The sequence below is a fragment of the Convolutriloba macropyga genome, chromosome 6 (genome assembly GCF_964194025.1).
Source record: "Convolutriloba macropyga chromosome 6, txConMacr16.3, whole genome shotgun sequence".
In the NCBI taxonomy this organism is placed as follows: Eukaryota; Metazoa; Xenacoelomorpha; order Acoela; family Convolutidae; genus Convolutriloba; species Convolutriloba macropyga.
Genome location: NC_134473.1, coordinates 40396908 through 40423050, shown reverse-complemented (window position 1 = coordinate 40423050; position 26143 = coordinate 40396908). Strand labels below are relative to the sequence as shown.

The 26143-nt window shown below is 36.8% G+C and overlaps 2 protein-coding genes across 2 annotated transcripts in view; both read left to right on the top strand.

Annotated features, from left to right (window-relative positions):
* The first annotated feature begins 7753 nt into the window (after positions 1-7753).
* On the top strand, positions 7754-12068 carry LOC142341684 (nuclear valosin-containing protein-like). The gene is made up of 3 exons (XM_075392831.1): positions 7754-9309; positions 10392-10616; positions 11603-12068. Exons 1-3 carry the CDS (start codon positions 7762-7764, stop codon positions 11993-11995), a joined length of 2166 nt encoding a protein of 721 aa, XP_075248946.1. The 5' UTR covers positions 7754-7761; the 3' UTR covers positions 11996-12068.
* Positions 12069-12192: 124 nt separating this feature from the next.
* Positions 12193-26143, top strand: part of LOC142341682 (hypoxia up-regulated protein 1-like) — a 36580-nt gene continuing 22629 nt past the window's right edge. The window contains exon 1 of the mRNA XM_075392830.1: positions 12193-13070. Coding sequence (XP_075248945.1) covers positions 12713-13070 — 358 coding nt within the window. The 5' untranslated portion in view covers positions 12193-12712. The remainder of the gene's footprint in view (positions 13071-26143) is intronic.

The window sequence follows — 26143 nt, the reverse complement described above, 5'->3', positions numbered from 1 at the left end:
TCGGCTACCGTAACCTCGATGGTAGCATTACCGAACCTACTGAGCTTGACGAAGCCGAGCGTCATCTACACTACTTGTTGCAAACGGTCTTTTGAAACCAGAAGAAAAGACCTTTTGACAATAAATCTGTTAAACGGAGTAGCCGAATTGCTCCACATTCACCGTTTATTAGTCCAAATAGTCTAATCCGTTCCTCGGGCCGTATCAAGCGGTTAATAGAAGTTGGGTTTAACGTAAAAGACCCAATCATCTCAGATGCACGTCATCCGTTTGTAAAACTGTTCCTTGAACACACGCACGTAAAGCATTATTATCAAAGCGTTGAATACCGAAGATCAATTTAGCAGGAAAATTATACGGTACCGAAATTAAAATTATCCTTGCATTCCATCAAAGCACACTGCCTGAGATACCGAGAATCCCACCCTTTAACTATGCAACCAATCATGTCTGACTTACATGAGGAGAGACTTGCTTACCAGTCTCCTGCCTTCACGAACACTGGCGTTGACTACTCTGGGCCTTTCTATGTTACTGTCCGCCGTACTACTGAGAAAAGGTGGGGCTTCCTATTCATCTGTCTCACTACTCGCGCTGTCCATGTCAAGATAGTTACAACCATAGACACCAGTTCTTGTGTTATTGGAGTTGAGCGGTTTGTGTCACGTAGGGGTACACCTGCCATGATTTGGTCCGACAATGGCACTAACTTTATTGGAGCGCAAAAAGAACTCCGAGGAGTATTGAAAATTGGAACGTTTTCAACATTGAAGCTGAGCTCGCGCACAGAGGTATAAAGTGGAGGTTCAATCAATCCAGCGTTCCAGATCAATGTGTTATCTCGGAGATGTTGGTACGCAGCTTCAAGCGCGGGTTGTATACTATTCTTCGAACGCGTCGCCTTACGGATGAGGTACTGCATACTGCCTTTTGTCTCGTGGAGAATGCTCTCAATTCGGGTCCTTTATCGCCCGTAAGCGCTGATCCGTAGGATTTGAACGCTATAACGCCTAACCATTTTCTTTTAGGAGAATACTCTACCGGTATTCCGTCTGTTGTCGGCAATAATGAGTTTGACCATCGCAAACGTTATGCTCGTGCGCAGTCGTACGCTAATGCGATCTGGTCCCGTTGGATCAGAGAGTACGTAACGACGCTGAACCGACGCTCTAAGTTGCAGACGCCTGCCGAGCAACACCTTAAGACCGGTGACTTTGTTTGGATAGTTGAAGAAACCAACCCTAGGGGTTACTACCCATGCGCTTGGGTTGTGGAACTCCGTTACGGCTCCGATAGCGTCGCGCGTTCCGCCGGTGTACGTACGTCGACCGGTTCACTCGTCCGCCCGCTTGTACAAATTGTACCATTTTTCCCAACATCTTCCGGGCCGGAGGATGTTACGTAGTAATTGAACGAATTTTAGCCAATCAGATTCTAGTATTATTTTCAATCTTTAAAATAAGAGTGAAATACGTTCTAATATAAGTAGTAAGTTCCGAAAAAATTCATTTAACCTAATTTTAAGTAAATATAACAACGATATGTGTCAATTAAGCTGGTTTTGGGCTTAATATTTTTAAGTTATCTAGACAATTGTTGGATGAATACGCACTGTTTTGACGTCAATGACATCAGACGAAAAAAAACCTGTTAAAGAAACAACAAAATCTTGTCGTCTAGGTTCCACTTATTGCTTTGTACACCTTAATGCTTACACGTTGTTGTGCTTTGTACGAATTCTGACGTTTTGCTATATAATTTGAATTGAAATTTTCCAACTGAAATAGATTTGTTTTTTCTTGGCTTACAGCCCCCGGCTCACAGTCCGTTTTTGCCAAAATCTGCAATGAATCGCCGACAAAATCCAACTAATCCAAGAATTGCACAAAGTTCTTTCAAATTTGAGGGAGGTTTCATATTTGCTACTGCGGATACTTCATCCGGATCAACCTCTACCCCATCATTTGATATGATATGACCTAAAAATGTGTACGTTTTTGAAAGAAACGACATTTTGAGCCTTTGATTTTTAAACCGGCTTCCTTTATACGACAAAGCACAAGCTCGAGTCGAGATAAATGTTCCTCAAACGACTTCCCAAAAATTATTATATCATCAAGATATATCAAGGCTACTTCGTATGAAAGTCCCGCCAGAATCAGTTCCATCAAATTTTGGAACGCTCCTGGCGCTGAGGTTAAACCCATTGGTTAGCTCTTCCATTTATACAAACCCACAGGAGTGATGAAAGCAGTCAAGTTTTGTGATTCCTCCTCTAGGGCCATTTGTGAATAGCCCGACGTTAGGTCAATGTTCGAAAAATAAATGTTTCCATCCAACGAATCTATTACATCATTAATTCTTGGCAACGGCCAGCTTGTTTTTTCAATTTGTTTATTTAGACCTCTGTAGTCTACTACTAGTCGGAATGTTCCATCTTTCTTTTTAACTAGTAAGGACGGTGCTGCCCAGAATGAATGAGTTGGCTCAACCAAGTTGGCTTCTTCTAGGTCTTCCACTATTTTTTTATTGCTTTCCGTTTTTCAAAGCTCATACTGCCGTAAGCCCGTCTGAATGGTTTTGCATCTTTTTCTAGTTTTATTTTATGTTTTATTTTATCACAGAAACCCAAGTCATTTGAGTTTCTGGAGAATACTTGATTGTGCCTCATGAACATTGCAACTACTTGGTCTGATTGATTTTTACTCAAATCTGTCCCCTCTAATGTTGCATGAGTCCCCATCTGGAAAGCTTCCGGATGTTTTGGCTTGTTCTTGCTTGTGAACAAACCTTTTACTTGTATGCTGTCATCTTTGCTGAAAAACTCTCCAATTTTAGTATTTTGGAATAACTTGATATCATTATCAGAGAAGTTAACAACCCTCAATTGGCTCTTTGAGTCGTTTACAGATATCAAGCAGTCAGCCACTAAAACACCAGTGCGATTTTCAAAGTCCTTGAGGCCTTCAACCAGGCCTTGACTCTTCTTTGTCACCTCAGCTTTCTCATTTTTCACAAATACGTCTATCCAGGCTTCGTGTCTTGCCGGTATTATGAGCGTTTCCAACAGAAGAGTAAATGAATTAACGTTGCTTACGATCTGAGTAATAAGCGGAATAGAGAATTTGTCTCGACCACAAAGTAATATCTTTTCGTTTAAATCCAGTATACACTTTTGATCAGTAAAGATGTCCAAACTGAGTAAAAGCGGGATATGATTTTCTTGAGTGACCAAAAACTCATGCAAAAATTTGGGTTGTTTGGGTTTCATTTGAACTAAAAGTTCAGCTTTTCCTAAGATTTTTACTGAGGTATTATTATTAGCAGCTAAGACTCTGTTATTGTATGGGTCTATTCGTTTATTGTCTCCTATGGCTTTCAGCAGTTTGAAGCTGATGAGGGATACACTACTGCCGCTATCAACCAGACCCATTTTCATTTGCCCTTGTATGAGTATTTGTATAGTGAAGCATTTTGTTGTGCTGGTTGAACAGACTTTGATAACATTTGCCGATTCTATTGTTTCCTTGGGTTTTCTGTTAGGACAGTACCGTTTTATGTGTTGGGAACTCCCGCAATGAAAACAGTTCCGACATTGTTTAATTCTATGCCCTTTTTGTCCGCATCCAGTACATGAATCCGTGAAGTTTCTATTAAAGTTTTTATCATTATTGCGGAATCCACTTTTTTCGTTTTCTAGCAAATTGGGTCTGCCCTGGTTTTGGTTGAAGTTATTCTGTCCCTGATACCCGCGTCGTGTATTAACCCAGCCTTGGCTGTTACAGCCACTTTCCCTGGAATTGCCATCAACGGTTCACGATAACTTCTGAACCAAACCATTAACCGCCTCGATTAGGGATTTTTTTGAATCATCTTGTCCAATGGCAGCAATTTGAGGCACTTGTTCCTCTTCTTCTATTCTTGTCACGGCTTCCAGTTGTAACGCTCTTTCTAGCGCTTTGTCCACAGTCATATCTTTATCTTCTAATGTTTTTCTTAGGTCTAACTCAACCTGACTGGGATGTATTCCCTCCAGAAAACCCCGGACCACTAAGTAGTCACGGATATCTTGTGACTCCTCTGTGTATGCTTGGTGAGCTAAGTGCTTTAAATCCCCCAGAAAATCCGTTAGTTTTTCGCCTGGGTGCTGAACACGGCGCGCTAGCCGTCCCCGGAAAACAATCGGTTTTTCGCTGTAGTGATTTCGAAAACCCTTAACAGTTTCATCGTAGCTATCTCTCACGTTCTGCGGTATGGTTCGATAGAACTCAATTGCTGACTTCTGTAAGCGGAGGGCAAAATAGTGCGGCCGCTCATCTATTTCCCAAGCTGTTCCGCTAGAGCTTGCAGGTTCTGTACGTTTCCATTTTTGCAGCTCCGCGCATAGCTCAAAATGTGTCAAATAGCTCTTGAAATCATTTGAACCGGTGAAAGCCTCCGGCAATAACATTTTCGATACGGAACCCGCTGCCATTTTGACTCAAATTACTAGGATACTTCCTTTAATTTGCAGTTATGTCTCAGTACTGTTATATATTTATATATAAACTTATACCCTTTTTTAAGGTCGGAGCAATTTTAAATTCTAAAGAATTTATCCGTTTTACTGAGTCAAATTTTACGTTTGAGGTAGCCGAATAAGACAATCTAATACTTACGAAACTGGAAATTGCAAATATTAATAGTTCGCTAAATCATTTGAACCGGAAACTGTAATAATTTTTGATACTTACATTTTTCGTTCAGAAATGCAAATCTTTGCCCCAGTTTCCGGTTATTACGATAAAATATTTACGAAATTAAAAAGTGCAAATCCTAATGGGTTCTTAAATCATTTCAATTGGAAACTGTAATAAGTTTTGATACTCACCTTATTTCGTTCAGGAATGCAAATCTTTGCCCCAGTTTCCGGTTTTTCCATTTAAAGAAATAATAATGACACAAATAGCACCTTTGTTGTGAACTAACCTGTTGTTTGTGGTAATTCAGTGCAGCTCTCCTCCCTTGAAAATCTGCGGATTCGCTTCTTCTAGATCTTTCACCCCAAAGAAGCAGCCCACTATCACTGACCAAAGAAAGTCCACTGACTGCTCAGACACTCAGTGACTTGCTGTGACTTCGCTTCTCTTGAAAAATTGTTCACTCCCAGCACTCACTGTATTTCTGTGTTTTATCTGCAATGTCCTATTGTGTCACTGCCGCTGAACATGCCTCTTTCAGTCGAATCTTTGAGCCGAGAAAGTGTATTTCCTTTCTCGCAGCAACGATTGCCGTGTTGACAACAATTGTGTTACCTGTTCCACACAATCACTGGCCGTGCCGATCATCGAAACACTGGATTTTTGTTCCGGGTTCTATATCTCTGTCGCCAATATAGAATCCCTTCGGATTAACTTGGATTCTAAAAGATTAACTTGTCCTCCGAATTCTTGTGAAAAATTCGAATTGGTGGAACTAAATGAATTCAGAAATTAAAAGCAAATTTCAGCTCAAAGAAGGATTAATACAATTTAACTTTTATAAAAGTGTAAAGTAGGGAAAACAGCTTCAAAAATTGCGTTAGAAGTTATTATGAATCGTGATACTCGAATTTAACCGTTTAGGCCCCGACTTTATCTATATTTGCGTTCACCAAGATAACTTGGTCCCAGAGTCCTTGCTCTGTTTGTTTTTCCCAAACACAGTGTTTGGTCCCAACGATAACGCTGAACATCATATTTATTCTCTGACACAATCTCGGTTCTAATGTTTAAACCATAAATCCTTATGACAATTGGTTACAGATACTGTCTCATAAATAATGAGCCATAAATCAGCTTGTTTAGCTGTCACTTTCAAGTGTTTTTTTGTTTGCAGCTTTTAAAATGTAATTTTCGAAAGCTTCCTCATTAAAAATTTCGTGAGCATGTTTGTAGTGTCACTACAGAGCGCAGAAAGAACTCCGAGGAGTATTGAAAATTGGAACGTTGTCAACATTGCAGCTGAGCTCGCGCACAGAGGTATAAAGTGGAGGTTCAATTAATCCAGCGCACCAGATCAATGTGGTATCTCGAAGAGGGCGCTAGGAAAATTGGCCGACAGGGCGTTTAGCCGACAAGGAAAAAAAGGAGAAATTTAGCCGACAGTGTTACCATAATTTGTAATAAAAGTCAACAATTGGTCCATAAATCAGTTATTCGGTTGTGATAGATTCGTATCAAGTCCCATGGGCGGCTGAGGCATGGCCATGGCCCGCGAGGCATGGCCAGATGCGGTTAAATACGGTCCGACGAGGAACAGACCTTCGTTACAATTGTTGATGAAAAAACTGTGGTATATTTGTCCGCTCACGAAATAGTGTTTTAAATTGGCCAATCACAGCTTTAGAATAAGTTTTATTGCTCATTTTACTTACTTTGTCGGTTAAATTTCTCATTTTTTGGTTGTCAGCTAAACGCCCTGTCGGCCAGTACGGCGGCCACCCTCGGAGAGGTTGGTACGCAGCTTCAAGCGGGTGTTGTATACTATTCTTGGCACGCGTCGCCTTACGGATGAGGTACTGCATACTGCCTTTTGTCTCGTGGAGAATGCTCTCAATTCGGGTCCTTTATCGCCCGTAAGCGCTGATCCGTAGGATTTGAACGCTATAACGCCTAACCATTTTCTTTTAGGAGAATACTCTACCGGTATTCCGTCTGTTGTCGGCAATAATGAGTTTGACCATCGCAAACGTTATGCTCGTGCGCAGTCGTACGCTAATGCGATCTGGTCCCGTTGGATCAGAGAGTACGTAACGACGCTGAACCGACGCTCTAAGTTGCAGACGCCTGCCGAGCAACACCTTAAGACCGGTGACTTTGTTTGGATAGTTGAAGAAACCAACCCTAGGGGTTACTACCCATGCGCTTGGGTTGTGGAACTCCGTTACGGCTCCGATAGCGTCGCGCGTTCCGCCGGTGTACGTACGTCGACCGGTTCACTCGTCCGCCCGCTTGTACAAATTGTACCATTTTTCCCAACATCTTCCGGGCCGGAGGATGTTACGTAGTAATTGAACGAATTTTAGCCAATCAGATTCTAGTATTATTTTCAATCTTTAAAATAAGAGTGAAATACGTTCTAATATAAGTAGTAAGTTCCGAAAAAATTCATTTAACCTAATTTTAAGTAAATATAACAACGATATGTGTCAATTAAGCTGGTTTTGGGCTTAATATTTTTAAGTTATCTAGACAATTGTTGGATGAATACGCACTGTTTTGACGTCAATGACATCAGACGAAAAAAAACCTGTTAAAGGAACAACAAAATCTTGTCGTCTAGGTTCCACTTATTGCTTTGTACACCTTAATGATTACACGTTGTTGTGCTTTGTACGAATTCTTACGTTTTGCTATATAATTTGAATTGAATCCTCGGACTACTGATTTTTTTTTTTTTGCAACAAGTAAATTAAAATTATAACCATACGGTTAAATATACCTGAAACAAAAAATAATTCAAATCATTCAAACAAAATAATATAATAAACATCAACAATCTTCTTAAAGAATCACATTTTAAAATTTTCTTTCGATTGTTTTCTTCCTAAAAATAAAAATAACTTTTAAAAGCTCCTACGTTACTATTCAAAGGAATTTTTTCATGTTTGATCGTTTTATCAGAGTTTTAAACCCACCACAACAACCACCCCTCCCCACGGTGCACCCCCACACCGGACTAAAAATTCGCTCCGACGTTGGCCGGTTATGTTATCATTTTTACTTTTCAGAAATTTTGAAAATGGATAGAATATTGCTCGGTAGGGTCAAAACGTATCTTGGCGATAGCAATAAATTGGCGACCGAGAGTTCACCGAGAGAGATTGCGCTCGTTTTGAGAGAAACGTATTCTGAATATAGTCGACTGAAAAGGAATGTGTTCAATCGGTACATTGATGCAACTTTGAAAGTTTTGAAGAAACAGGAAAGCATTACTTCAAAAATTCGAGAGCAAAGTGATAACTCCAAAAAGAGTAATGAGGCACTTACCGCGTTGTATTCGAAGCAACAACAAGGGGACGTCATCAAATCTGTGATTTCATCAAATATATCTTCAGAAAATCAACCAAACCGATTAGAGAGCGGAAGTGCTAGAAAGAAGAATTATCAATTTGTCGATAAACCTACCCTGTGTGTTCCAAAAATGAATTTCAGTTGCATCGGTGGATTAAAACCTGTGCTCCGAAAATTTTGTCAGTTTGCGTTACAGTTTTTGCATTCATCAGCGGTTACAAATATTGAACCGGCTTCAGGGTTATTAATCACTGGCCCAAGTGGTTGTGGCAAAACTTTAACTGCTGAAGCTTTCTGTGGTGAGTTTAATCTCAAAATGTTAAAGATCAGTTGTCCGGAATTGGTATCTAGTTTATCTGGTGATTCGGAAAATAAAATAAGAGAAATGTTTGAGTTTTGTAAAGAGAACTCGCCATGCGTTTTATTCCTTGACGACATCGAAAGCATATTACAAAAGCGAGAATCGGCTGGAAAACAGATGGAAGTCAGAATAATTTCACAATTTGTTCATTGTTTCGATAGCCTGATCAGTTCTTCTGAGAATTCCAAGGTTCTTGTGCTAGGAACTACAAGTTCAGCAGACAATATTGATCCAATTTTAAGAAGAGCAGGGCGATTTGATACCGAAATTGCTCTTGGAATGCCCAGCATCGATGAAAGAGTTGAAATAATGCAGACACTTTGCCAAAATATAACACTGCGCGAGAGTTTTGATTTTGAATCAATTGCTGTTCTAACGCCGGGTTACGTAGGGGCGGATCTCAAATCTTTAATTCGCGAAGCTTGTTTGGTAGCCTTTTACCGAGACTGTCAAATCGATATGACTGAAAGCTGCAGTTCATTTTATGGTCCTGAATATGATATTTTGAAAAAACGCTCAGATCTTGGCATTAAAAATGAAGAATTGAAATCGAACCGTAAAAGCTTTAGCATTATTGAAGCCGATTTTCTGAAAGCAATATCAAAAGTACAACCCTCATCTAAGAGAGAGGGTTTTATTACAGTACCAAATATTACTTGGGGAGATGTAGGTGCACTGCACAGCGTGCGAAAAGAACTTCAATTAGCAATTATCTACCCTGTCAAGCATCGTCATCTTTTCCAAGCATTTAGCTTGTCATCGCCTCCTGGTATTCTTCTTACTGGGCCACCAGGATGTGGAAAAACTATGTTAGCAAAAGCAGTGGCAAATGAAGCGGGCATTAATTTCATCTCCGTGAAAGGGCCTGAATTGCTCAATATGTATTTGGGTGAATCAGAGAGGGCAGTAAGACAAGTAAGCATTTGTTGCAATAATTCATTCTTGTCTGCAGACTGTTGTATATTCTGTGGCGGTGAAACATGCTCCTGCAATTATTAAAATGTCAAAAGTTGTCTCTACAAATGTTCTTTAAACAGAGCCAGAAGTTGAAATGCCATGAACTTCCAACGCCTTAAAAACTTTCAAAAAGTATTAGATACGTGATTCCGCTCGAGGTCTCTGAGAACGTCTGGATTGGTTGTGCGCGTGGTTCAAGATGTTACGCTGAATTATAAATTGACTTCTGCAGAAGCGCGCAACTTATCTTAAAACACATTTTGTCACACAAGCTTAAAAATGCTGAAATTTTACGGTATTCAAGTTCTGGCTATGTTTACAAGGCCCTCTGGCACGGTGACCGGACAATAGATCAAAAGGACAATAGATGAAAACCGAAAAATTAGGACAATAGATCGAAAATTAATCTATTCTCATTGGCTGAAATTAGGCGTTATTTGCGAGCTGGCATAAAATTACCGCATCTGGCCATGGCCATGCCTTAGCGGCCCGTGGGAATTGATATGGATCTATCACAAGCGAACAAAATATCACATTAGAACATGTTATTCGCAGTATAATAAATGAGCGCTGAAATCTGATCGGCCAATACGCAACTTGAATTAGTTTATTTTCGATCAGTTGTCCAAATTTTCGCTTTCGATCTGTTGTCCTATCGCCCTCTGGCATTTTAAATTTCTGGCACTGCAGACATTCGTTGTTATAAAACTTGCACGATTAACGTACGAATCTCTCAATGACTTCGAGCATAGTCACGTAACCTATCTAATCTAAGCTCAATCTCGAAGAAGAGATGTTCTTCCAAGACTGGTTTGAATAATCTCACTTTGAAACGGTTTTAAAAATGATTGAAAACCGGTCTAATTGATTTTATGTATCCAATGGTTTGACCCTGCAAAAGGTAAAATTTTCACAAAGACGTTGAGGTGGAAGTCATTAGCCTTGTAGAAACCGGTTGGCATTGATGGTCATTTGTACAAGAAGCTCCAAAACACCAATGGTGGAGTGAACGTATAACCTGTTAATTGTTTATATTACAGGTGTTCAGTCGAGCGAAAAACTCAGCTCCATGTGTCATATTTTTTGACGAGATTGACGCATTATGTCCGAAAAGAAAGGACTCAGATCACGGTTCACGAGTTGTGCAACAGTTTCTGACGGAACTGGATGGTGTTGAATCTAGAGAAGGAGTTTATATACTGGCAGCCACAAACAGACCTGATGTGATAGACTCCGCATTGTTGAGACCTGGCCGGTTTGATAAGGTAAAATGTCATTTTTTATGGCATGACACACTAAAATGAAGTTCAGAGCTTAAGGCAGAGCCAGATTGTTTATGCGGACATAATGTCCTGTATTGGCGAAGGTGGTTCAAATGAGTTTCAGATTTGGTCAAGTTTTCGGTCTTCATTAATCTTTGAATTATGATGTTGAATCTCATATTGTGTTCTCCACTTCGTCAATCACTTTTGTCTTTAATAATCTGTGATTTTTCATGTTCTTGCGTTTAGTGTCTTGGAACTCATTTGACCTTAATCACTGCCCAATACAACAGTTAAAGCTATTTCTAAATAGATATGGAACTTAAAATGAAATCAAACCGAATAGTCTAGCTTGGACCACAAGAGACAGCTTAAAAGATTTACAAGTCTGCTGATGAAAGGTGGTGGTAGCTATTGATTAATTCTCATAGAAAGGAGTATTATTAGGCACTTTTTCATTAACGCATTTTTGATACTTTGGAGAACCTCATTTTTATATTTTAAACTCTTGATGCCAGCTGAAGTCCAAAATGGCCCTCAATCACGGGGAGTTGTCTATGGATTTGGCTTGAAGTTTGTTGGCTAGCTTAAAATAGTCTAGTTAATTACTATCATACGAAGTTTGTGGCATCAATAAATTAGTCCTGATGGTCTTTTCATGCAATTTTTTGTTCTACTGACTATCGCCAGAAAGATTTTTTGTCTGGCCATTTGACTTTTCGTCCCCGAAAACAGCTAAATCCCGGTGGGCATTATGTCGCAGTTTTCTCAGCCGTACTAGTCTTCGACCTAATATGTCATTCGACTACACATTTAAACGTCGAGGAGACATAAATTCATGGTGCTAAGGGCGGTTCTTAGGCATCTAATTGAAAATGACATCCTATGTATATTATTCAGCTTACCTCTGAGAGACCGATTGTATCACGAAAAGATCAATTCTTAGTTCCTTTGTTTGTAACTGATTTTAAGTACTGTTTTATTTGCAGATACTGTCAGTACCCGTGCCTTCAGTTGAAGACCGAGCAGATATCCTGAGCGCTCTAACCAAAAACGGAACAAAACCTCAATTAAGCAGAGATTGTAATCTAGCTGAGATTGCTCAACACCATAGATGTGATAAATTCTCGGGTGCTGATCTTGCAGCTCTTGTCCGAGAGGCATCAATCTGTGCTTTAGAGGAGGTTTTGAACGAAGTAGAGTCCATGGAACATCAAGGATCCAATGGCGTACCACAAAGTGGTTCAAGAATAGAGAAAGGCAAACTTTTAGACAAGTGTTTTGTGTCCAAACGACATTTTGAGAAGGCCTTTTCACAAGTGAAGAGTTCAGTTGCCAAATCTGATTTTGCCTATTCCCAATTCTTTAGCAAGAAATGTTGATAGATATATTTTTTTGTTCTGAATAGAATGTAATTAGACATTAAAATGAGGGGAATAAAAGATTGATTCCATATTACAGTTACGAACTACAAGCTAGCTCTCCAGAAAGAAAGTAAATTCACTGCTATTTTAGCGGTGTTCGATTGTATTGTATTGTATTTGTGTTAGTTTATGCTAGCTGAAAATGCTGTGGTTTTATTGGACAGACAATTTGTGTTAAACTGACGTGGACTTACCACAATCTAAGCCGAGAAACCGAAGAGACTATTAAATACCACGACTAAATGACGTGTTGTTTCAAACAGCATAGTAATTCGTTGGTATTAGCGTGCAAAAAGGCTATATATTTGAACGCCAATTTATTGGAAAGACAAATTCGTTCATATAAAATAAATTATGATGTAAAAATCGATTTCAGTCAATAATATTTATTGCCCGTGAAGCGTGAAAAAGGCTTTCATTTTCATCATAATAATATGTGGTGATTTTATTAGCAGATAGAGTCGGCTTCCTTTCAGTTTATAAGCAATTGATCATTTATTTGAGATTTCATCTGATAATTGAAGGTCGCTGTGGTATCAATTATTTGCCTGTTATTAGCTTATGCAATACTTTTAGCAAGTTGTTTTTTATCTTTTCCCTGAAGCTTACGAGCGCAATTGTCAATTTATAGCCATTTATTTTGTACTTTATCCTTACTTTTTATTTCAGTTGGTCATGACCTGGTGCTATAGTAGAAATAGTAAACCCTTGACCTCTGTGAGAGGCTTTAGAATAGATTCGGTGCTCTCAAAATCACAATACCTGTTCCTGGGTTTATTTCTGCTATTTACGTACCTCGCCTCCCCTGTGCACTCTATAGCTGTTATCTCCGTTGATCTGGGCAATGACTTCTACAAAATTGGACTGGTCAAGCCTGGTGTTCCGATGGAGATCGTGCTAAACAGCGAGAGCAAACGGAAGACGCCGACTGTTGTCACTTTGAAGTCGGATGAGCGACTCTTCGGTGATGCTGCTCTGAACGCAGGCATCAGGAAGCCCAAGAATATGTTCACGCACTTTCTTGATCTCATAGGTGAGTTATAATGTGTGACAAAATGGTGTTGATAATATTCGAACAATTAGTTTTGTGTAGCCGCACAAAATTAATTTTGTGCGGCTACACAAAATTTTGTGAGGCCGCCCCTGCTGCTCGCTTTTTATCAACATGTGACGATTATTTGAACCCAACATGTGATCCAATTGCATCCCGCACGCTCGATCGCCCTTGAGACCCCCCTCCCCAGCCTGATCACATCAACCCACCGCTCTCAATTGACCCCCTCCCTCACAATGCTCCACAATTTTTCTGTCGGATTTGAGGTTGGATTTTTGTAAGACAAAAAATAATTAATTTTAATGGAGGGGTTTTGCCTTCAAGTGTTTTGAAAGAAATAAGGAAGCTCGGTAATGTGCGTTCGCACATAAATTTCCGACCATGCTCATCCACATTTCTTAATTGTCTACCCAATGAACATCCAGAAAACATTCAAAAATTCACATATTGTTCAGCAAACCACTAAATGAGTAAATCAATGCCGCATAAGATGGCCGATGAGACCTGACGTTAACGAGAACACAAGACAAGACAAATTCAGATTTCAAATAACAGCAAATATTGAATACACCCAAAAGTCGATGTCTATACTTAAAAGAAATCAATAACGAAATCAAAATGGCGTCAGATAAGACGCCAACAATAGAAATTAAGCGGTACTGCAAACAAGGTCTTGAAACCTGGAATTAGTGAAACTGTAACATTTGGACAAAAACAGCACAAAGGGCAAAGTTCGAAAATAAGTTTCCTGTTTTGAAAACCATTAATTTCTTAAATGTTAAAACAATTAGTTATCAACTGAAATTATTTTAAAAATCCTTTATTCTTGAAGTATAATTGTGATAGCGATTGAGACCTCTTCATATATGACTCTTGAGAAAGCAATTGAGGCATATCATTACAAAAAAGGGTCCTACGACCAGAAATTGAACGAAAAAGTCAATAAAAAATACAATCTTTGACCAAGAAAACGGCGTCGTGGCCGTTAAAACCCCAAGCAATTCACGGAGAACATTAAATAGGTTCAATTACGCATTCCTAATTGTTCAACGCAAACGAACTTTCCCATTAAAGGGATATTGTGGCAAGGAAAGAAAAACCACCTTCAAAAATAGGCACATGCAGAAATTGCATATTTTAAAAGAAAATTCCAAAAAGTCTTCAATTAGACGCCTCCAATTATTATTATAGACTTCCAGCTTGCTAAAGAGGATGCGGTTTGTCTTTACAGATACTTGCTAAATTTTGACTGAAGTAAGATTAAAGAATTCAAAGGTCGAAAATTCATTGATTTTTGACAATTTTTTTGAAAATCGTAAAAACAAGCCAAAAACAAAAACGGATCATCTTGCAACGCCTTAGGAAACCAATTGGGATTGTTGTTTGTGATACTAAGTAATAAGGGTACAAAAAACAAATACGGACAGAACTCAAATTTTCAGTAACCAAAACATGTAACCGTGAGAAAATCGTTGCATGGTTCAGGAAAAAGTTAATAAGATCTGCCAGAAATGCTACTAAATCACATGAGAACAATATGAAGAAAAAAGAGTGGTTGCAAAAATCTTTTGGCGAAATTGTTTTATGTGAAATTCATTTAAACCTTTAGCTAAAAACTGAGTTCATTACATTGGTTCAATCATACATCTACAGGAAGGCATTGTGATCCTTCATTATTCGGAGTATGTTGGGCAACTATGAAAAGGACACTAAATACTGGCAAAAATTGAAAAAAATATATAAGTTTTGCGAGAGAACAATGTCGCAGCCGTCCAAGAAAGAAAAATCAAAAACTAAGTGTTCCATTCTGCCTTCTTTAGACGCCAATTGGACCTTTTAATAATATGATTTGTCATGTAAACAAGAAAAGAACCTAAAATTGCACAAACATATAAAAATCAACATTCTTGAGAACTGGTAGTACGAACGCCAAGACACCATTAGTTAAAGAAAACTAACATAGAATTTGATTTGTGCACATAAAAAAAGAGGATTGTCTTTGCTGAGACACAGCTACATGTTGACTAAAGTAAGATAAAAAAGATGCGTTTTACGTGTACCAATTAAAGTCAGGAGACTGCAAAAAACAATATCAGGCAAAATACAAGAATTCAATTTGCTTACTAAAATAATTTGCAAAGCAATAAGAACATTGAGCTCATACTGATAACCTAATCTATAATATGTTCATTTGAGCTCATTTTCTTTTAAATGGGATTTTCATTGGTTAAACCTTAATGTGAAATGATTCTCGCCGGTAATTAACACGAAAAGAAAATCACGAAAATATTTTGAAAAACATCAAATATCAATACATCAAAAATATATTATGCTTTTTGGATACAGATCAAATAAATTAGCGAAAAGCGGTCAGTTTTCAGTTCAAGAATTCTCTTATGCGAAGCCGCAGCGAAAGTAAACCTCATTGTTTAGAAACATTGTGTCAGCAGTGTTCAGTTTTCAATTTTGGCCAATTTTAAATAAAAGCGGGCTAAAAAGGCAATTTTGAGTCATTTTTGTTAGTCAAATTCAAAAATTTAGTAAAGAAGTTACCCAAATGAATTGAGGGAAATAGTTAGCATCCCCTTTTAAGCCAGCATCTATCTGTAAAATCAATAACACTGTTGGTGACAATTTTAACAAATTTTAGCAAAATTTGCTAAGATTTGTTCAAAAATTATGGAATGTTTGAAAACAATGGAGGTCCGTCTACTACTCACAAAGCTAAAACTCGAAAAATCCCTAGAAAAAAATTGCTTTGAATAAATCTTTTTAATTAAATTTTAACGCTTGACGGGCGTTTTAATTATACCACTCACGACATAAGGATGAATATCTCGATCGACCAAAATTGACTAAACAAAAACCCGTATGAATATATAGTCCCCTCACACTAAAGTGAGGTAGGAACAACAATCGCGAAGACAGTTGAAAAGGAACGGAAAGGCTATAATTAATAGCTTTTCCAAATGTTTGCCCATCCTTGTTATGCTAATTTCTATATATTTTCAAAACGTTCCCATGAGTACAAATTTATTTTTCAAAATGTGTTGATTTAAATTTAGGACCAGAATTAATCATTGAAATTGATTAAAATATGAAATTAGCTGATAGAGACCAACGTAATTGAAAAACTTCAAGCCAATGTAAGAAGGAGAATTTGAGGGAAAATGTTCGAATTGTGAAAATAATTTTTTTTAGTTTTGTTAAGAAGATTAAAAACATTGTATCGTTTGGTATAAGTTTTGAAAATTCATATAAGCTCACTTTAAGTGATTTCAACGGCCAATCGTCCTTCAGAATTGTAATTTATGATTGCAGTTATAAATCAGAATCAAGTAAACAAACAAAAATTTTTAAAACTGGAATTTCTACAAAAAATTTTGTGATTTTTTAAACAAAAATCAAAGAGCCGAACAGTTGGTAAATGCAATTTGCTGCGTAAATTGAAATCCAACCAAAGTTTTGCTTAATAATGCCTCAGCAGACTAAAACTGAATAATGAGTCCGCTATTCAGTAATGAGTTTTCAAGACTTACAAACACCATCGAGAACATGCGAAGCCATTTAAAGAAAAAAAATGAAATCGTACAAGAACAGAAACAATTAATCGACGAACAGAAACATTAATCGACGGTTCCCGAATTTTATTAACAAAAACACTAACCATCTTATAATTTCAGACAGCACATCCAAAAAAATACGGTAATCTGATATTTTCTATAGCTGCGAAGCTATTAGCTAAGCGGAGCTATATTGTGGTGCTCTTGGTTCTTTTTGCTTTGTCGTCTGACGCTCTTTTTCGTTTTACATTTGTTCACTCAGCAAAGCTGAAAAAGTCAAATTTTCTGAATGAGTTCTCCCTCGCCCAAACGGAGTCTGCGCGCGTAACGTCATTTCTCACTCTCTAGCAAAAGTTTTTTGCGTGATGGGATTTTGATCACAAGTGATTTACCTCACTCAATAAACTGACTTTTGCACTTTAAAACTTAATTTTAATTTTAGGTCATTTTTAGCTTAAGTTTAAGGCCAAATGAACTCATATGTTCAGTAAAGAACATCCCTAGTAAGAGGCTTCTGTGGCGTGAATTTTAACAAGCTCTAATAATTTATCGCTGAATGTTGTTTACCTAGCTTTTTGAGCGGCGTCAATTTTTTTTCAGTTTAGCTCTGTCTCTGTTTCTATCTCTATTATACGGCACGCAGGTCTATTCTCTCGCTGGTCTATTCCGGCAATCTGCCGGCTGTATTTTTGAAACTGGGATTCATTCTTATCCCTCATCAAAAATTATTAATTTGGGACAAAAAGTCGAACAGTGTTCTTCAGGAGCAAAGTGCCAATTACTCTTTTTTCATGCCGGTCATAATTGTTTTGATAAGGGTATTTCGGGGGTGGCCGCAGCATCTCCATTAGGTGAAATTGTTGCAATAGCAATTAAAAAGTTGAAATCTCACCGAGTTCTAATTTTTGAAATTCCACAAGTTAAAGATGGCCATTATGGGCGTGAATGAAATAATATTGAAATTGGGGAGTTCAATAAGCAACTGGGAATTATTGCTTTGGAGTAAAATGGAACATTTAAATGGACAAAAGTAGGGGTTTTCAAATGCAACATCACAACATCGGAAATATCTTATAATGGTGTTCACTTAAATTTGGCTGGAGTACGAAAAATTTTCGTAACTATTATCAACAGCATAATATTACTGTATCACAAAACAACATTTTACTGAGACAAATTCTGCGTTTTTAATCAATCCTTTGGTTTTGTGACTTATCGTTTTTGTCAGCAAAAAATGAGCTTTTCCAAACTAATGGTTTTGTGCTCTTTTACTTAGCACTTCAAATGAAAAATTCATATATTTGGTTACTTCCACAACCAAAATCTTGATGATCATTATGATGTGAAAATTAGGATCCGCTTTTTTGTTTTTTGAAGGTTTGCAAAATTGTTTTTTTACACTTCATGCGCTTGCTCATAAATGGTGATATTCATCTAAATCCGGGTCCCTTTTCTGTTATTCGTGAAAATGACATGCTGATAGATATAGTTACAAAGGATTGCAAAAATCTAAACATCCACTTCTTCAATGCACGCAGTTAAAAAACAAATTGACTTTTTCACTGAATATTTGACAAATTAAACTCAAAACACAATTGTGATCCTTACTGAAACTTGGTTGCATGAAAAAGATTATTATCCAGAGCATTTTCGAGTCGGAAACAAATTTTATTTAAAATCAAGGTCATCGAAGACAGGAGTAAGTAAGGGTGGGGGTGTTGCCATCTGGTTTCTTGGGGACAAATCTTCAAAAAATTGAAATGTTCTTAATGTACTTAATGAAAGCTTTTTGGGTAGTCTTTATGGGTAGAAATATCTGGGCTATCGATTAACAAAATCCTAATTAATGATTTGTATTGTCCAGATAAAAACTTGAAACTTTTTCATTGACAAATTAACATCAGAAACTTCCTCGGCGTACTCAATCACTGACTAAGCTCTGCTTATTGGCCGTTACAATCTCAATTATTTCATCTAACGAGAATCCACTTTTATTGGATGAATTTGCGAGTAAAACTGGGCATACTTTATCAGACACAAAAAAACAAACACGAGCCACCAGCCAAGGCGCAAAACCTTTGAGCGTGGGTTTTACAGAAAAAATCAAATTCAAAGGGTTCAGATTTTCCCCATCAGTTGAAATGGATCGCTTGATTGTTTTGAACACTCCAATTTTCTCGTTGAACCTGAAAGTAGGAAGCAAAGTTTTATCAGCAGAAACAAAAAAAAGTTCGATGCAAATAAATTTTGATCTTTCAAATCAGGACTGGAGTATAATTTATATGAATGTGAAGATAGAAATAGCTTGTACAATGTTTTCTTAAGCGTTTTCAGTACTAGTCTAGAATTGCACGCCCCACTTATAAAAAGTTTTCAACCTGAAAGAAAATTTGCTGAAAAATCTTGGCTAACAAAAGAGCTGAGAGACGAAATCACAGAAAAACACATCTGGAAAAAGAACGCATCTGAGCAAGCGCATTCCAGTTTCAAATACCAGAGAACTTTGGCTTGAAAACGGACCAAAACGAGTTTTGCAAACAATTTTTCTATGATTACCAACAAGTAAAGAATATAGAGTTTCATCAAGAAAAAATTGCAAAGAAAGGTGGTGTCTCATTATAGACAAAATAGTCGATTGTGAAAGAGTAAAAATTGAACTTGATATTGCAAAATGTCTAAATAAAAGTTTTCAGAAATTAGGCTTATGCAATGGACAAAATGTGAGCGCTCAAATATGTTTCGCATAGAAGTTTGGAAAAGTTTTGCTTCAGAACAGTCAAACTAAAGGAACTCTATGATGCCATTGAATCACTCGACAACTATAGGTCCCTAGGTCCAGGCTTTTTTAATGCTTGAGCAATCAAGGCAGCAAAGTTTGCAATCGGAGCGCATTTGCAGTTTGTTTTTAACACATGCATCAGTCAAAATTTTCCAGAAAATTTGAAAGTTGCTTTCATTAGACCGGTCTACAAAAAGAAGATCAAAAATTTTGTGAGAACTATAGGCCCATCTCAATTACTGCAATGTTTGCAAAACTCTTTGAGCGTATACTTCTCAATCAGTTTAACGAATTTATACAAAAAAAAATTGAACGGTGCACAGTTGGATTTCCAAAACACAAGTCTTCTACAGATGCTGTTTTACTCTTGATCGAAGCACTACAAGAAGACTATGATAACTTAAAAATTTCAGTTGCTGTTTTTATTGACCTAGCTAAAGCCTTTAATTCTATATCGCACGAAATTTTTCTCAAAAAGGAGCGTACAGTTTTTAAGACGTGTTCTGAGGTAGGGTTACCTTGGGAGGTTACTCTACTTCTGTCTTATGGTGTCTCAAGATTATAGTATAATCTTAAGGCTTACCTGACTAACTAAAGTTCTAGATCTCTAGTCTGTTACTCTTCTATCTGAGCTTCAGTAGACAGTGAACCGGCCGAAATGCTAAAGTCTAACGTATATCTCAATACTAAAACAAGAGCGGAGTAGAGAGAGATATATACTTTATTATTATATCAGGTCTAACTGGTACCGACTAAAGGGGTAGCGTGTTGTGTTACCAACGGGTAAACAGTTAAACATAAAAAGAAAAGGTATTTCCATAATTTCAACCAATCAGGGTTGAGTATTTTAGTTTATATTCACCAACATAAGTAAAATCTCTAAATCCTTTTGTTGGAAGTCAACACTGACTCCATCTTTCCGGGTTTTAGAGTTTTTTGAAAGTCTTCTGTACTATGAGTCAATTTCTCTTTATATCTCTCTGAAGGTTTTTTCCTTCTTTTTTGAGTGTGTTGCTTGATGATCGGTTTCGTCAAAGAGTAGAGTCAACAGACATAGGTTATCCACAAAGCAAAGAACGAACATTAACAACCACAAAAGTATCTATTCCAGTACCACGTCCAGTGGGTGAAGATCCTTTTGGGCAGCTCCAGTGTTGATGTGTTGTGGCGCTCCTGATGTCCGGTGACTTACCTGACTTACCTGGTTAATATTGTTAGTTGTTAAAGTGTTTAATAAGTGTTCTGTGTTACTACATATAATACGTAGTATCCCTTCCGGTCGGAAGAGTTTTTCAAAATTGTAATCATGTAATTCGACGAAGGAATCGAGGGTAGTTATTGTATTTGTTAATCGAAGTTTCTGTTTACAATCATGGAAATGATTAGTGACATGTGACTTTTTTGGCCATATTATATTATGTTACTGAAGATGAACATGTATTATGTCTCTTGATGTCTCCTGAAATCAGTAGTTATTCTGATGCTTTTAGTTTTGACGAATTGTTTTGTCATACTTCTACTGTTGTGGAGTTACTTTTGTTCAATTTTAGTTTTTGCGTTTGTCGTATCTGTAAATTTTTTGAAGGTTACAGATCTCGCTTACTTTCTTTATAATGGGTATATGCAAAAATGTCCCATTTGCTGATTCTCATTAACGGTTGTTTCATCATTGTATCGTATCCGGCGAATCTTTTAAACAATGATGAAACAACCGTTAATGAGAATCAGCAAATGGGACATTTTTGCATATACCCATTATAAAGAAAGTAAGCGAGATCTGTAACCTTCAAAAAATTTACAGATACGACAAACGCAAAAACTAACATTGTATAACATATTGTATACAAGGTATTTAACCAACACTTACCAATACTTTCCAGACGACTATAACAAATGGTAAAACAAACAAAATATTAAGATTGTTCACAATTCGAAATTTTCACATTTCAACTTTTCATATTTCAAAATGATGATTTAAGACATACTATGCAATTACATGTAATACACCAGTAACAACTAACATCTATATTTGTAACAAATCCTCTGAATCCTTTTCCTTCAAAAGGAAAAAAAGGTATTATTTGAAAGACTGTATCGTATCCGGCGAATCTTTTAAACAGTCTTTCAAATAATACCTTTTTTTCCTTTTGAAGGAAAAGGATTCAGAGGATTTGTTACAAATATAGATGTTAGTTGTTACTGGTGTATTACATGTAATTGCATAGTATGTCTTAAATCATCATTTTGAAATATGAAAAGTTGAAATGTGAAAATTTCGAATTGTGAACAATCTTAATATTTTGTTTGTTTTACCATTTGTTATAGTCGTCTGGAAAGTATTGGTAAGTGTTGGTTAAATACCTTGTATACAATATGTTATGTTCTGTTTTGGAAGATTCTACATGTATTGCATGTTAAATCGAATAGTTATTTTAACCGTATTGTCATGTTGTGACTCATATTGTTAGTTATTGACTTTGCATATAATCTATGTTAGTAATGAATTGTGCATGTTTATGAGTACGCAATATTATAGTGTGTTGTTATACACTGTGTTACTCATTCCACTTATTACTAATACTTTGTTCTATTTTTGTTTTCTTTTTATTTACAAAATTGCATATATCTAACTATGGAGAACTTTGCATATATACATGTATACAAGTAACTAAGAATAGGGGTTGAAAGATAAAGTAAAAGAAAAAAAAATTTTTATGTTTTTTAGATTTTATTACACATTAAGTGTCGTAATAGTTTAAATGGGGTTCAATCACATTTAAGGGTTGTTTGCAAAATGGGTATGGTTACTAACATTTATAAAATATTTATTGCACGTGAAATATGCAGAGGAACATCTATAGTCAGATGTATAGCAATAAGTATTCATGACGGTGTTACAATGAAATTGTTCTGAATATTACAAAATTTGTTATTACATTGAAGATTGTTACAGAGCAGAATTTGTTATAGTCTCTCTGTTTGTTTAGGGTGATCTGTTCGATCCCTATATTGTTGATATTCTTTGATGAAGTGATCATCCTTTGAAAGAAAATGTGCCACGAGATCAGTTATTTCATCTAGTGACACTTCTGTTATTGATGCTTTTACCGAGTTGCGTATTTCTTTCTCGATATCTGAAGTCTTGCGTTCATTGTTAAAGTGTATTCTGTTCAGGACAGCTCTGTTTGTTACGCTACCTTCCAAATGGTAAGTGTGATATTCTTCACACGGTTCTAAAGCTTCTATAGGCACGATGAGCGGTCGTTCGGGCGCTTCCTTAGGTTGGAAGATATAATAGTTTTTTACGGGGTCGAAATTACGGAGTGTTCCAATTGTGTATTCCCATTTGAGTTTGTATCCGTAATTAAGAAAATAGGGTGACGTTAGTTGATCGTTTATGTGTATATAACTCTTTGTAGTGTTCTTGTTCTTGTCGCGTAAAAACGTATAGTATATTAAATTGTGAACTAGCTTTGTTTCATGTACTCTGTAATTATTGTTCTGGACATCCTTTGGTGTCGGATGTAGGAAGTTGAAGCTTAGTTGAAAAATCTGTTGGTCAAAGACGCTGTAAGCGGAAAGGTCATGTGATGCCTTTGCTACGAGATTATCAAATGTACATGTTATAGGGATTCTAAATTCATAATCGTAGTCGTATAAAAAACGTTCTGTGAGACTGTAAAACTGTTTCAAAATTGGATACGCTGTCTGATGGTATTTATCGCGTCCCATATTTTTGGTACTACGTTTAACTGTATTCGTGTTCTCAGAAGGTAATGGTGGGAAAAATTCAGAAACACGGTCTTTCAGGTTGAGTAGCGGTGCCATTACAAAGTTATAGTCCCGTGAATCGAATGGAATTTCAAACCAATTTCGATAACTTAACAATGGGTTATAGTTACTGTTATGTGGATTATTCAATGTTCGGGGATCTTTGTCCTAAAACCATATTGTTTCCATGACTGTTGCTGTAGGGGTTTGTTCGTTAGTAGATTGGTGGAAAAATGATTTCCTACTGTTGCTTCGGGGCGTTACGGCGTACGGGAAGCGTAGATTGTTCGGTCTTATATGTGACGGATATCTATGTGATATGCGTTGTTGAACGTGATATTGTGGTAACTCGTGTTCGTTATCGCTAGGTGGAGGTGGTCGTACTGGAGGTGGGTAGTTAGGTAAAGGTGGCGAGTGGTATACTGTATTTGACGTGTTATCGTTACGTGGTCTGTTATTCGGGTAACTATGTATGTTAGTACTAGTTCCTTGTTCTGTTACATTTGTTCTATTAGAAAAGGAGTCTTGATTACGTTTGTTTTCTGTTTGCTTTCTCCTAGCAACTTGTTCTTTTATAACCTGTGCAATCTCTTTGGGTGCGGGTTGGTTCAATGCTGTTTGTGTGTGTTGATCGGAAGTGGCGCATTCCACTTCGACTCTCATAGTTGTTATCCTGTCGTGTGGGTTGTCGAAACGGTCGTCTGTTTGCGTGCTACAATCAGAGGCGTTATCTCGAATTGTTCCTAGACTTGAACGTCCTGATCCGGAACTTAGTTCTCCTTCCTCAACGTCGCAGCTGAGGGGCGAATCTGCTCGGTATGGGTTCTCGGGTTCATAGTCCATTTTGTGTGCCATTTCGTCTTTTGTTTGCTGAAACCTAATTCAATTTGTTACATATTCATAACTTTGTACTAGTTACAATTGATTGTTACAGGTATATACATGAAACTTTGTTCATTCAGTTTTTTACAAACACACTTGTTATTAGTGTTACCTTTGTTATTATCTATTATCTGTTACACAGTTATTATTCATTTGTCGGTATTATGTTTTATGAAGGCAATGTTCATTCATATTCGTACAGGGATATAATGGTTAGTACCATTGTGTTGCTTTTTATGTATGTAATAGGTTTACATGTATTTTTACAGGTATCTTTGGAATATGCTAGGTGTGTTAAGTATTAATGTAATAAAATACAAAAAATTATGTTTAGTTAGTGGATAGTATTTGACTTTAGAAAAGTAAGAGAATGTCTATTAGTAATAAAAAAAATGTCTTTGGAGTAGTATAAAACATGTTAGTTGTTCGCGATTGAATGCAGATTTACACTTCATATGTATCTGCGGAATGAGTGTCGAAATATGTGACTTCATTCGTATGTGGTTGGTCATCATTTTTCAGAATGTCTAAGCTATGACTGCGGTTATGCATTTTATTAGCTGCTAATTTAACTGATTGAAATCTATAGGTGGAGGGTTTTGTATTTCTATGAGTTTTACTGATGGTATGAGGTTTTGTTGGTTTGTTGATGTAGATGAGGGTTGCGGAATTTCATACGGTGTTGTTTTACTAATACTTAAAGGAGGTTCATATGAACTTCCCTGAAATGTTGATGATTGTATGTTAGGCGCCCTAGGGATGGGTGTGATATGTGCAGTAAGTGATGTTGTTTGAGGTGTATCAAAAGATACATTATTTCCTAAACATTGATATGCAGGTGGTGGAGTGATTAGTCGTGGTGGTAGTATAGGTAGTTTGTTTTCAGTTATCGTTTCTAATGGTTCAATCTTTAATGGTTCTTTTTTGTATTTTCGTTCTGGCAATGGTGGTTTTTGTTTCTTCGGTGGTGAAAATATTGTTCGTAATTGTAGTCCCTTATCTGTTCTGCGAATGGTTGTATTATAGTGTTTATAATTAGTGTCAATATAAACTTGTGATGGTTTGTCGTTGTCATTGTGATCTGTTATATGTGTTATATCTGAGGAGTGTCGGCGAAAAATGTCTTTTCTTGGTTTATTATGTTTGGTATAGTGTGAATAGTTCTCGTCACTATCGTGACTAGTTTCTTCTTCTTGAATTTGTGCTACTAGTTGTGTTAGTGTCTGTGAGAAGATACCAAATATTCCTGTTAAGAGTATTTTTAATACTAGCTTGTTTGCCGATCGCTTTATGAATTGGAAAAGCGTTGTAGAATTTTATTATAAGATTTGTTAAAAATAGTATCATGCTAATCATGGCGTATATGATTGCCATTTTTTCTAAGATGTACCATGGCCAACCAAAGATTGATAATATTTGTTCTTTTAGCCATGCTCCGTCAAAAATTTCTTTCCAGTTATCACTAGGTTGGTCGATTTGGAAGTTATATCCATTAATATTTAGGTCTTTTAACCATTTTAGTGATTGTTCATAATTTTTGTATGTTTGGAGTAATCCGAGTTGTTCAAGTTCTAGTAATTTTTGTGCGTTTGCTGATGTAGCTTCCTGTAATGGTTTTTAGCGGTCTCGCATGTATTCGTGTAATAAATCTCGTTTTCGTTCTTGTATTAATTGTTCTCTACTGTATATTCCACTTTCTATCAAACTTGCTTTACTAAACATGTTGTCTTGTACTATTTCTTCAGGTGAAATAGTGTTTAGTATTGTTTCAACTTTTACTGGGTATGGTGTAACTCTGTATCTCCCTGTTCCTTCTGTGTCAATTGATATTAACTGATCAAAGTTACTATGTGAACATGGGACTTTCTTCGCCCATAAGTATGTTTGTCGTGTTAATTGGTGTACGTATTGTACTCTGTTTTTGTATAGAATTGGTATTTTGTCATAACATTCGCGTGTTTGCGGTACATATAGAGGTGAAGATTTTTTCGCGCATTTGTACATTTTCATCACATTTACTCCTTCTTATTTAACAAATATTGATCGGTCTCCAGTGA